General features: G+C 39.0%; 1 protein-coding gene across 2 annotated transcripts in view; it reads left to right on the top strand.

The window, feature by feature from the left end:
• Positions 1-12,865, top strand: part of SLC9A9 (solute carrier family 9 member A9) — a 741,333-nt gene that overhangs the window by 558,675 nt on the left and 169,793 nt on the right. Inside the window, exon 13 of one of the 2 annotated variants that reach the window (XM_069104699.1) lies at positions 8,135-8,187. In XM_069104699.1, the coding sequence (XP_068960800.1) occupies positions 8,135-8,187 (53 nt within the window). The remainder of the gene's footprint in view (positions 1-8,134; positions 8,188-12,865) is intronic. The other variant, XM_069104698.1, reaches the window with a different exon arrangement.

Raw genomic sequence — 12,865 nt, 5'->3', positions numbered from 1 at the left:
AGGAAGGAAGGAAGGAAGGAAGGAAGGAAGGAAGGAAGGAAGGAAGGAAGGAAGGAAGGAGACTATATATGACTGTCAAGAGGCTTGGGTCTAAGGATAACAGGCTCTTGTGTGAATATAATGTATCTGGTAACCTCAACTATCTGGAATGTAACTGAGTAGCTAGGAGGATGCACCAAAAGTTTCTCCTCAGCCAGAATATGTCATAAGGTTGAGCAGTAAAGCTCTTGAGTTTTACTCACAGAAGAGTCCCTGAGGTTCTGTTTTAGCCTAATTCTAATACACTATGTTACCTAGTATCTTGACTACAGCTTATCAAAAACAACAAATTAGAAAACAGAGGCCAGTTGCTAGATGTTTACACAGGAAGAATCACAAGAAGCCACAACCAACAGCCTAACAATAAGTAGATTTTTTTAATAAAAGGTATAAAAATCTAACATAACAAAAAAAAGCTGAGAAGTTGTGAGTCATATACATAGGACAGCCAGCCATACACACTTAGCCCTAGATTACATCACGGTACAATAAGTAATTGATGTTGTAGACCCATAGATCTATACTTCAACTTGTAATGTTCTTCTCTTTCATCCACAAGCCGCAGAATGTGGTTGATTGATGCCCATCACTCTCTTCTTGATGCCACCCTTGGTGCCCAGGCCAGACTCCTGGGAGAGAAACAGAGTTATAATGAGCCATGCTTTCCCCAAAGATCCCATGGCTCCTCTTTCAAGTTTTTACTACCAAGTATTATCTTGATAATAACCCAAAGGAGTCAAGGGGGTAAAGATAAACTATCCCAACCACTCCCCAGGTTATTGAGAGGAAAGGGGGGCCCACCTCTACAAAAACAGTCCTAGCAGCATTCTTTGTAATAGCAAACAAATGGTGTTCATCAATTGAGGACTGCCCGAACAAATTATGATGTATGACTGTAATGGAATGATTGCACTGTAAGAAATGATGAATATAAAGAATTCAAATTAAAGGTCTCTGTTTAAGAATGAATAAGGGAAGGCGTATGGAGAGATGCTGAGAGAAAAAGGCAAATCTGTAAGAAAAATAAACATACTGCCTTCAACTTTTCAGTTGAAAATCATAATAATGTTACTATTATATACATGTGTATGCATGTATAGGCAGATATTCACATAGGTATATACACATATGTGTGTACATACAGCAGCTAGGGCAACTAGGTGGTACAGTGGACAGAGTATTGGACCTGGAGTCAGGAAGACTCCTCTTCCTGAGTTCAACTCTGGCCTCAGTTACTTACTGTGTGACCCTGGACAAGTCTTTAGCCCTGTTTGCCTCGGTTTCCTTACCTGTAAAATTAGCTGGAAAAGGAAAATACAAACTATTCCATTGTCTTTGTCAAGAAAACTTCAAAGAGTTACAAAGAGTTGTGCACAACTGAAAAACAACTGAACAACAAAAAAACACATACACAAAGAAAATACTATGTCAAGGGGCAGCTAGGTGGTGCAGTGAGGGGCAGCTAGGTGGTGCAGTGAGTAAGAGCGCTGGCCAGGGAGTCAGGAGGACCCGGAATCAGTTCCAGGCTCAAATACTTAACATCCACACAAAATAGCTGACCATGTAACCTTGGGCAAGTTACTTAACCCAAATTGCTTTAAAAAAAAAAAAAAAAAAGAAAAAATACTATGTCAAAAAGATTTAAGAAAACAGGGAAATTGCTATGGGAAAGTCAATCTATACATATTTGCAGATGGGATAAATAATTGTTAAATAATGATAATATAAATTGTATAATGTATATATTTTACATATATTCTAATGTATACATTATATAAAATAAGATTATATTCTAATAGAATATCATATATTCATTATAATAATGTGCATTATAGAATATCGTATAGCATATATAAATCACATATAATGTCATTATCATATATAATATAGTATCATAAATACATAGTTTATATTCTGATTACATTATATATAATATATATTATAGTATGATAAAATATCTTATGCATAATATATTATATTACATAATATGCATTATATATTATATTTAAATACATAAATCTATAGCAAATATATAAGTATGTAGAATATATTTAAATAGAATATATAATAGACATTTTATATTAATAGAATATATAATAAATTCTTAAAATGAGAATATATGTAATCATTAACAATTTCTTTTTCTTTTGTTTCCCCTCACATGCTTGTTTTTCTTGTTTTATTATTTTATGTTCTTATTTATGTATTTGAATACATGTCCTTGTTCATAGAAGCTAAAATAAAATACTTATCCAAAAATATAAAATAATCATAAGGTAAAATTATAGTCACATACCTTATTGGTCCAAATAGACACTGTCCCAAAATATAGGCAGCAACTCAAAAATGATATGTCATTAGAAGGTTCATTGAGGAAGAGGTAGAGGGCTGCCCATTGATAATAATTGCCCTGAGCAGAGCTAAGCCCTAGGAAGGTTGAGGGCCTCTTGACCAAGCAGGCAATTCTGGTAAACTCACAGGCCCACATTCAGAGAGAATAAAGAGAAAAGGAACAACCATGGGAAATGACTGAAAATTCCTCATTCAACCTTCACATCTTGGTGCAGGATTGTAGGGTTGTGGTGAACACAACCCAACCCGACATAGGATAAATAGATCAGAGCCCCTCTAGGCCTCGGTAAATAGTCTTTGTGAATTGTGGTGGCCAGTCCATCCTCTGTTGCCCGGCTTTCCAGTAAAGAATATTTCCAAAGTTATTCAGGCCAATCCTGTGATTAAGAATGAAAGACCCAATTTCCAGCTATGTACGAAGCCTTCTAGTGAGGTTAGGGTCTCCCAAGGCTGTGCTTTCTCAGGGTAGCCTTCAAGGATCCACAGCACCTTGCGGGTATAGGCTGTTAATAAATTATTGTTGATTGATTGAGAACCAAGAACTACCTCTAAGCTTTAGAAAATAAGGCAACTTGATCAGAGTTCATAAAGTCAAAACCATCCTCCTCCTTCTCTGTAATTGGGGCAGAATCAGATCACCAGAAATGTTCCTAATGACGTCCTTGAGTCATCAAGAAAAGGTTAAATTATGTTCTGTATCACTTCTTGAGGTTATTCATCGTGCACGATCCATGTTGGGAAGACTTCTGCTGAAAATGGCAGATATTTTTTAGTGTTTAAAAGGGTAAATTTGTTGGATGCATCCCCTCTGGCAGACATCTAGGATGACAGGGACAAATGTCACATTGGCCAGGTAGGCATGAATGGAGAGAATATTCGAACCAGTGAGTTCACAGATCCACTTGGATATTCCCTAACAATGTCAAATAAATAAGTTATTACTATAAATGAGGTATATATACATACATATATAAAAGCTGTATACTATAAATATGCCCTGGTTATATTCTGTATCATCTTTTTTGATCCTTTTAGCTTATTTTCTGTGCCTGTAACAGTGACCTGATGCTATTACTATGGTCTTTACATAGATATGGGCAGTTAGGAGTCAGAAGGGCCTGAGTTCAAATTTGACCTCAGACACTTACTGTGTGACCCTGGGCAAGTAATTTAACCCTGTTTGCCTCAATTTCCTCATTGATAAAATGAGCTGGAGAGGGAAATGGCAAACCACTCCAGTATCTTTGCTAAGAAAACCTGAAAATGGGGTCACAAAGAGTTAGGTATGACTGAAAAATAACTGAACAATTTACATAGGTGTGGGTGATATTTTTCTCTTTCTACAAGACTGCTGTAGATTAGAAATACAGAACAAAAATACTGGCATAGTGATTTACTTGACTCTGGAATGGGTGTAAAAGAATAAGTAAGTTTTCACCGGATTTGATCTAGTCCTCTGCAAGACTGGGTAATTTAATGCAGTCCTTGAATTCTGTTCCCCTCCATCTGGCTGCAGGAATAATTGAGGCAGGAAACTAGATGACAGCTTCAATCACCACAAAGGATGAAATCTTCGCCTCTCCAGGGTAGAATTAAGCTCATCTTGAGTCACCCCTAAAACCTTGGGTTCATGCACAGTTCAAGTTTTGCTATCCTCAATTTTCTGGAGCCTGAAATACGTAACAATCCTACAGTGGCATGGGAGTCAGAAAGTGCAAAGCCTAGAATCAAATTTACTGCTTGGCCTTCCCAGCCCACATGATATTTCGCCATGTCTAAGTCTGTCTGAAGCAGCTCATCATAATGGCCCTATACCTAATCAATTCAAGGAGGCTTCAAACTAAGGGAAGTTAGAATTCCTTGAATGACCTGCCTCTGAGAACAGGCCAGAAACAGTAAGAAAAAGAGGGCTTGCAAGAAGCCTCCTCATATTAAAAAAAAAAAAAAAGGTGCTTGACCTGCCCTACTAACCAATACTTCCTAGGAGTCTCCCCTACCTTGCCATTTGAGCCATCATAATAAGTATTAGAGGTCCCATTGTTTAGATGCTCAGTGAAAAGTTGAGCAATGATTGGTATAGTGAATAAAGAGATGAATCTAAGCCAGGACAACTTGGTTTCCAGTCTCCATTAGCTTACCAGCTGCCTTTATTAGGAAAGTCTCTTGACTAAACCTCTCTGAGAATCAACTTCCTTATCTATAAAGTGAGGCTAATGATAGATCCGGAACTGGAAAAGACCCCAGAGGTCATCTATTTCCAAAGCTTTCATTTGACAGATGAGGAAACCAAGACCCAGGGAGGTTAAGAGACTTGCCCAAGGTCACACAGGGAGGAAGCACCCAAAGTAGAATCTGAACCCAAGTCCTCTGCTTTCCAGGACCCTTCCCATAATACCAGTCTGAATCCACTTACTCACAAGGTCATTGTGAGGCTCTTAAGTTGTTATATAAATGTCAATTATTAATTAAATTGAAGACAATGAATAACATGTTTCACTCTCCAAGAATCAGCAGGCTAGAGACCTTATGAAGTTTTTTTCTGGTCTCTAAAGTAGAGGTGTCAAACGTGGCCCAAAGCAGATTAAAATGCAATTAGGAAATACTGTACAAAATAAATAAAAATACAATAGATTAAACATAATGTTAATATGTGATTTTCTAAGTCAAGATGCACTTTTAGAGATCCTCACATACAACTCCTATTTCTATTTGAGTACATTCCAAAATAAATGATCATTCATATTCCCCTGTTTAGTTGGCTATAGGATCATTAGTTTTAAGAGAGAACAACAGAGGTGGAGAGATACAGAGACAGAGAAACAGACATTTACTCCTGGAGGACACAGATTTTTTTTTTAAGCAATCAGGGTTAAGTAACTTGCTCAAGGTTACACAGCCAGTTATTTCTGGGTGTGGTGCTGAGTGTCTGAGCCCAGGATTCGATCTCCAGGTCAATCCTGACACTGGAGCCAGAGCTCTTACTCTTACTCGCTGAACCACCTAGCCGCCCCTAGGACACAGATTTTTTGAAGACAAAAAGTTAGGACATAGAACTCTCCGTTTTTCTTTTCTAGGTTTATCATGTAAAAACATTTATCTTTTCATGTTTTGCTTTTTTAATTATGCACTTCACATTGTTGCATTTAGATGATTGTTTGTTAGTGTTCCAAATGTTATCAGTTAAAATTAGTGAAGATTGTTGATTGATTAAGAACCCAGAGCTACCTCTGAGCTTTAGAAAATGAGGTAACTGAAGATTTGATCCCAGTCCATAAAGTGAAAAACATCCTCTCGCTTCTTCCTATAATTAGGGCAGAATCAGATCACCAAAAATCTTCCTAATGATGTCCCTGAATCATCAAGTAAAGGTGAAATTACATTCTGTATCACTTGTTGAAGAAGAGTACTCATCATGTGTGATCCATCTTGGGAAAATTTCCACCAAAAGTGGTTGATGTTTTTTACGGTGTTTAAAAAGTGTTTATTGTTGGATGGATCCCCCTCTGGCAAGCTTCTTGGAGGACAGGGACAAGTGTCACATTCGTCAGGCATGTATGGAGGGCTGGTGATCTTCATCTTTGATTTAAATAGTTATGAAGCCTGTGCATTTGGTATTGACACATAATTTTTACATCTCTTAGTATGAAAGAGGATGAACAACTGTACCTTGCTGCTGAACAATATGTACATTTAGACCAAATTGGTGTTTTCACTGAGTGACATTCAAGTGAATTTTCAAGTCAACACAGATTTATGTGTTGACTATGCTATGTGGTAGAATACAAAGGCAACACTGAAATAGTCTCTGCCCTCAAAGAGTTTACATTCTACTTGGAAGGCAACTTCTACAAATAGGAAGGCATACAAAATACATACAAGTTAATGTATGGTATGTAATGTATGGCGATGTAAGGCATACAAAACACATACAAGTTAAATGAGAGGGATGGTGCTAGAAACTTTGGGAGGGTACAGAATCAAGAAAGGCTTGATAGTGTAGGAAGGTGGTCAGTGAGCTGATCTTTGAAAGAAATTGAGAATTCTGGGGCGGCCAGGTAGCACAGCAAGTAAGAGCACCGGCTCCAGTGTCAGGATTGACCTGGAGATCTAATCCTAGGCTCAGACACTTAGCACCCACCCAGAAACACCTGGCCGTGTAACCTTGAGCAAGTTACTTAACCCCAGTTGCTTAGGGGCGGCCAGGTGGCTCAGCAAGTAAGAGCACCGGCTCCAGTGTTGGGACAACCTGGGGATTGAATTCCAGGCTCAGACACTCATCACCACACCCAGAAATAACTGGCCGTGTAACTTTGAGCAAGTTACTTAAACCCGATTGCTTAAAAAAAAAAAAAAGGAGAAATTGAGAATTCTAAGAAATGGAAGTGAGGAGGGAGTGCATTCCAGACATGGGGGAGAGGAGGGAAGTAGCATGTACAAAAGCAAGAGGAGAGATAGGTTTTCATATGTGAGGAACATCAAGAAGGTCATTGTTTCAGGTGCTGAGAGTCAAAGAACAAAGCATGGAAGAGTCTTTAGCCCCAAAGAGCTGATGTTCCACTAAGGCTAGGGTTTTTTTTTGTTTGTTTGTTTTTGTCTCTTCATTATTGTTTGCTTGTTTTGCATCATGGGTATCTTTGGCAGTCTGGTGAAGCTTATGGACTCCTCTGCAGAATAATGTTGCAAAATGCCTAAGAGAAAATACATAGAATCACAAAAGAAACCAAAGGTTAGCAAAGATAAAACTGTAATTTTTTCCTGTCCAAATTCATGGACCACCCTGAAATCCAGAGATCCCAAATTAAGAACCCCTGCTCTTCAGGGACAGGTTTTATCTCTATACCTCTATTCTCAAATGAATACTGAGATAGGCAGTACATAGATGTTTAAAGTGGAAATGATCTGAAGTTGCTGGTAGAAATTTAGAAATTGTAAAGATCACATGGGGTAGGTAGGTGGTACAGGGCTTGGAGATAGGAACAGTCATCTTCCTGAGTTCAAATCCAGCCTCAGATGCTTAGTAACTGTGTGACTCTGATCAAGTCACTTAACCTGGTTTGCCTCAATGTCCTCATCCATAAAATGAGCTGGAGGAAGAAACAGCAAATTATCCCAGTATCTTTGCCAAGAATACTCCAAATGAGGTCACAGTTGGACCTGACTGAAACAACTGAACAACAAAATTCACTCTTGTATGCAGCCTAAGTAAGAGGAGAAGTGACAGGGAAAGACAATCAAACCACGAATCTCTCCAGAGAGCAGGAGAGAGCTAAGTGAAGGCGTAGAGGAAGGCTCCCTTTATCGTGAAGTGATTGAGTCTGTGCCCTTGGTGGCTCCAGGCAATTTTGTCAAGAGGCAGCTTAGCCAATGGTCTTGGTGGGATCCCTTCTATTCAGCGCTTACAGGTCTGTTTCCTAATCTTTATGTCCTAGGTGGCTAGAAAGCTGTCTACTTCAGGATACTCTATATAGCTTCAAGGGAAGGGGAAAACAGGAGAAGCAGCTAAGACCAGCTGTTTCTATGATGTTTCGGCAGCTGTTCTAAGACCCAGCTGTAAAGTGTCTTAATTTTTGCAATAAATCTGGTTTAAATTTCTTTGATTCTTGGAGAGATATTAATGACACTCTGCCAAATCTTCTCTCCGTTCCCTACCTTTTTTGGATTGAATAAGCCAACACAAGCTCTAACCACACAACAATCCAAGCTGTGGCAAGTCACTGACCAGTTTTGTTGTTTCCTTTAATAGAGTTGGCGTTGATCCAGATGAAGATCTGAAGGCAGACTCTTCACAGCAGGCAAGTCAAGGTTTCCAATGGCTATATTTGTCTTGACAAGAGGAAATACTCCAATTCTATAAAATGTGTATCCTTCGCCATAATAATGCCCAAAGTCTTTAGCAAAAGGCTGCCTCTGCCATTAAGGCAGAATGGATATGTACAGAATCCATGGAGCTCCCAAATATTTATTGCCTGGATGGCCAGGAACTGTTAGAAGTGTGCTTTTTTTCAGTTTCTCTGTGAGAGCCCAAACCAAGGCTGCTACTGTTCTTCTCGAGTATGTATTTCTAAAGCAGAGTTGTTGAAACAAGAGGAAGGCAGAAGGAGGCTGCCCTTGGGGACTATGCCAGACCAAATTAAGTGGCCATTATCTGCAATGACCTGGAAGTCCAGTTGAGAACTGTTCCCGAACAATGTGTATTTCCCTCAAGTAAACAAAATCTTATTCAAACTTAAGTCTGAACTTGGCATCAGAACCAAGACTGTTATTGGAAAATTTGCATTAGTGATTTCTAACTCAGTGGTTAAAAATTAGCATGTGAAAAGGTTACAGATTTTGTAAGAAATGGAAGGAAATAAACATACTTGGATAGCGTCTGAAGAGGAGACATTGCTTAAGAAATTGCAGAAGGAGCATATTCTATTATGAAAATAATATCCCGGTTATTTTCTTGATCTTTTGCTCTAAGTCTCCCCTGAGCTCCATGAGAACAAATTTTTGTGCTGCTAAAGGAAATTGTTTTCCTATTTCGTGTTGGGGTAAAGATGGAGCACCCATCTCACACTTGAGCTTTCCACTCCATCCAACCTTCCAGCCAGACCACCTCATCATCTGTGTGCCACTGTGTACACATCTCCCAACATACCCTTTTCCACCTCTCCTAGGGAAAAACTCTCTTCCCTGGCTGCTTCTCTTCCCCTTTTGTCTTCCCCTTTAAGACTGTAAACTCCCTGAGGCCAAAGAACTCATCTGTCTGTTTTTCTTTTTTAATATTTGTATCCCAAATGCTTAGCACAGTGCCTGGCACATAGTAAGCATTTAAAAATGCTTTATTATTAAGCCAGCCATTTAAAAAAAAGCTAAGTACCAGGGGAAATGTAAGTGCTTATAATATTCGGTTTAAAATGATTCACAATCTCAAAAGGGAATGAATATCTTCTTATTGAAAATCATCAAACAAAGGTGGTAATCACCTATTGGGTATTACAAGGTGAGTACTAGATATATAAACTAAGGCAAAAAACAGTCTTTCCCTGCCCCGCCCCCCTCAAGGAGCTCACATTCTAATGGAGAGAACAGCAATGTACATACAAGATATAGACAGGATAAATGAGAGGCAATTTCAGAGGGGAGGTACGTGAAGTGGGAAAATGGGGAAACATGGGAGTAAAGCTTAGTCATGAAGAATCTAAGGAGAAGAGAGGTAAGAAAGAAAAGCAATCTGGGTGTGAGGGACAAAAGGCAATAGTCAGGAGCTACAGGGTTGTGGGTGAGGAAGAGCAAAGATAATATTGCTGGGTCCCACGTGAGGAAAGTGTAAGGAGAAAGGAAAGGTCTGGAGAAGCCAGGAGGTGAAGGGCTCTAAAAGGCAAGCAGAGAATTTCATTGATCCTGGAAGTAATGGGGGGAGGGGGGTGTACTGGAGCTTATCAAGGAGGGGTTGGGATGGGGGCAACATGGCTATGCAGACAAATTTAAGAGTGCTTCAGACAGGATTCTATGTAACTTCTATTATTGCAGTCAGTCATCTGCCTCATTTAAAAAAATCCATGGAAGAAAATATTTAAGGTCCTTTGGTTTCATTATGTTCCACTAATCTATGCGAAGATCTGGAGGGGGAAAGTACTTCTAAGGTACCAAGGTAGAGTCTGTGATTAATCAGGATCAGTCTCACCCTGTGGAATAATAAACTCAGCATGTCTAGGGAAAGATAGGTCCAGGGGTGACCAGAATACATGATCAGAGTCTGGTAAATCTACAAAATAAGTGGCCGAGCAATCCCAGCTTCTAACAAGAAATGCCAGACCCTGGGACAAGGCAGAAATCTGAGGTCCAAGTTCAAGGGCAGTGCGTCACAGGCCATAGAGGTCCACATGGAGTATTCAGGAAAACAACATGGCAGAAGGCCAGTACTTTCTTTTATCATGTTGATTTGCTTCCTGCAAAGGCTCAGCCTCCAAAATTCATTTTATGGCCCCAGTACTCTAGCCACAGCCTAACCCAACTCCACTGGGCTAAAGGCAATCCTAGAGCAGGTCATTCTCAAGTTCCATGAGCCTTATCCAGGAGTTAAGAGTTTCCTTGGCTCTAGCCTTAGTCCTCCCTTTCACAGTTAAAATCCCTTTCATCTTGCCCTATCCTTAGTGGAGATGAAAAATACTATTTGCCCTTCCTCGTTGAATATCTCTTCCTGTTCCTGAAGATGCTCGTCTCACACAAAAATGTCCTTGGACAAACTGTCACTGCTTGAGAAGTATTTTTTGTTTGTTTGGGTGGGGACCATAGGGAAGGAGAGATAAACGTTGAGAGCTCTGAAAGCCCTTCAGTTGGATATGGTCATACTATTTGAATACTATAGTGTTCACATTTCAGTAATAGGTTTTCTCCACAGCTTGAAATAGCTCTTATCTTAAGTGTCAAGCATAGGAAAGAGTAGGGTCTGGATGGAAATAACAAAACAGAGTGTTCTTGCATCTGCCAGTCATTCTAGTTAGAATTTTATGGTGCTTTCTGAATCATTCTTGAAAAACACATTACATCTGCCCTCCTTTCACTCCAGCCAGGCTCCTTGGTGGTTATCAACAGTCACTGCTCTGTCATGGGAATGAGAAGGCTTATTTTCACAGGGTTGGGATTTTTCAGTTTAGAAGTAAATATAAATCCTGTTATATATAGTTTTGCTGTCAACGGTTGTATGATATCCACCCTATAAGAGGTTTGTTGTATAAGGGAAAGAACTCTGTGCCTGGAGTCAAGCAAGGCCTGGATTCAAGCCCCGGCTCTATTCCTTCCTAAGTGACATTGGTCCTGACTCTAAATCTCACTGAGTCTCATTTTCCTCATCTCTTGAATGTGGATCATAATGCCTCACAGAGTCAGTGTCAGGAAAATTACTTAGAAATATTAAAGTGTTATGTAACTATGAGTTATCATTTTTTATTTTGCCCATTTTACTTTTTCTAAAGGACACAATTTTCAGCTCCAAAGATCTACCAAAATTTTACGGTCAGGCCTATCTGTTGCTGGTCTTTCACACCCTCAAAATAAGGAGCAAACACATATAATAGCATTTCAGGTTACCAAGTAATTTCAACTAGCTGTATTTGAGGAAAGGAAGATAACCTCTGAAAAGTCTAACCCTGTAACTGTGACAGGTAGTAATGTAATAATAATTCATATCTTCTTTAGCACTCCTACAACTTTTGAGTGTGAATTGGATTAACCTTACATATTTATATGTGTCAAAACTGTGAATAGAGTTCCCCAAAGAAAAGTATTAACTACCTAGATTCCTTTCTAAAATATATAACTTCAATACATTTAGGTCTTGGAGTTATAAATTTCCATTATTTTTTTTTTGCTATATGATAGAATAGGTGAGAATCAATGGACTGCAATTCATGATGTGCCCTATTTTAGACCCAGTCAGGTAATATCCTTTTCATCCCAATGAGGAAGAGATTTTCATAGAATCATAAAATCATAAATGCAGAATTGGAAGGGTTTGTTGCTGGGTTCAAATCCCAGTGTGGCTACTCAGTTCGATTTGGATGAGTCACTAAATATCCCCAGATCTGTTTCTTTATCTGTAAAATGAGGAACTTGAACTAGGTGGCCTCATGGTCCCACTGGTCAAAGTTCTGCCCACTATGGAGAAGCAGAATAAATATGATTCATTGTGCACCTATTAAGCCTCCCAATATGTATGGAGTGTCGGACCCATAGCAAGCATTTAATAAATGTCGCTTTATTGAATGATTAAAATGTTAACCAGTATTTATTAAGTCCACAAGTAGTCTCTTCTCCAGGCTGAACATTATCTGTGGTTCCTAGTTCTTTTATTATTCTACTCACCATCTGCTAAATGGGCCCCAATGTGTCAATATTCTTTCTAAAATGTGGCACATGAAAAGAATGCTGCAGGGCAAAGGACAGCAAGGCTAGTCATCACCAACCTCTTTCTAAGACCTATGCTTCTTGGAAGGCAGTTGTCAATGATTACTGGTTTTGTGGTTGCTGCTGCAGATTGTCACATCACCCTATTGACTTATATGGAACTTCTGGCGCCCTGTAAAACTTAGGTCTTTTTCACATGATTTGCTTTCTAGACATTCCTCCCCAACTAGTATTTGTACAGTTTATTTTTTGAACCCAAGAACATATTTTGCATTTTTCCCTATTTAGTTTATTTTCATTAGCTTCAATCCATTGTTTTGGCACACTGAGATCTTTGGGTATCCCAAATCAATTATTCAATATGTTAATTATCCCACTCAACTTTTTATCCTACAAAAATGTGACAAACATGCTGTCCATATCCAGGTCATTGACAAAAAAATGACAGCACTTTTCAGCACTCTATTCAAGACTTCTCTCCAAGCTGACATCAATCCATTAATCATTACTCTTTGGATGGGGTCAATCAATCAGATTTTGAGCCTGCTACCTGCATATCACCCAAAGACCCCTCCATCTTGTC

Source organism: Petaurus breviceps, unplaced genomic scaffold, assembly GCF_028583685.1.
Source record: "Petaurus breviceps papuanus isolate PSGF00001 unplaced genomic scaffold, PetGlider_PUasm1.0 688, whole genome shotgun sequence".
Classification (NCBI taxonomy): domain Eukaryota; kingdom Metazoa; phylum Chordata; class Mammalia; order Diprotodontia; family Petauridae; genus Petaurus; species Petaurus breviceps.
This window is presented reverse-complemented; position numbering and strand designations above follow the sequence as displayed.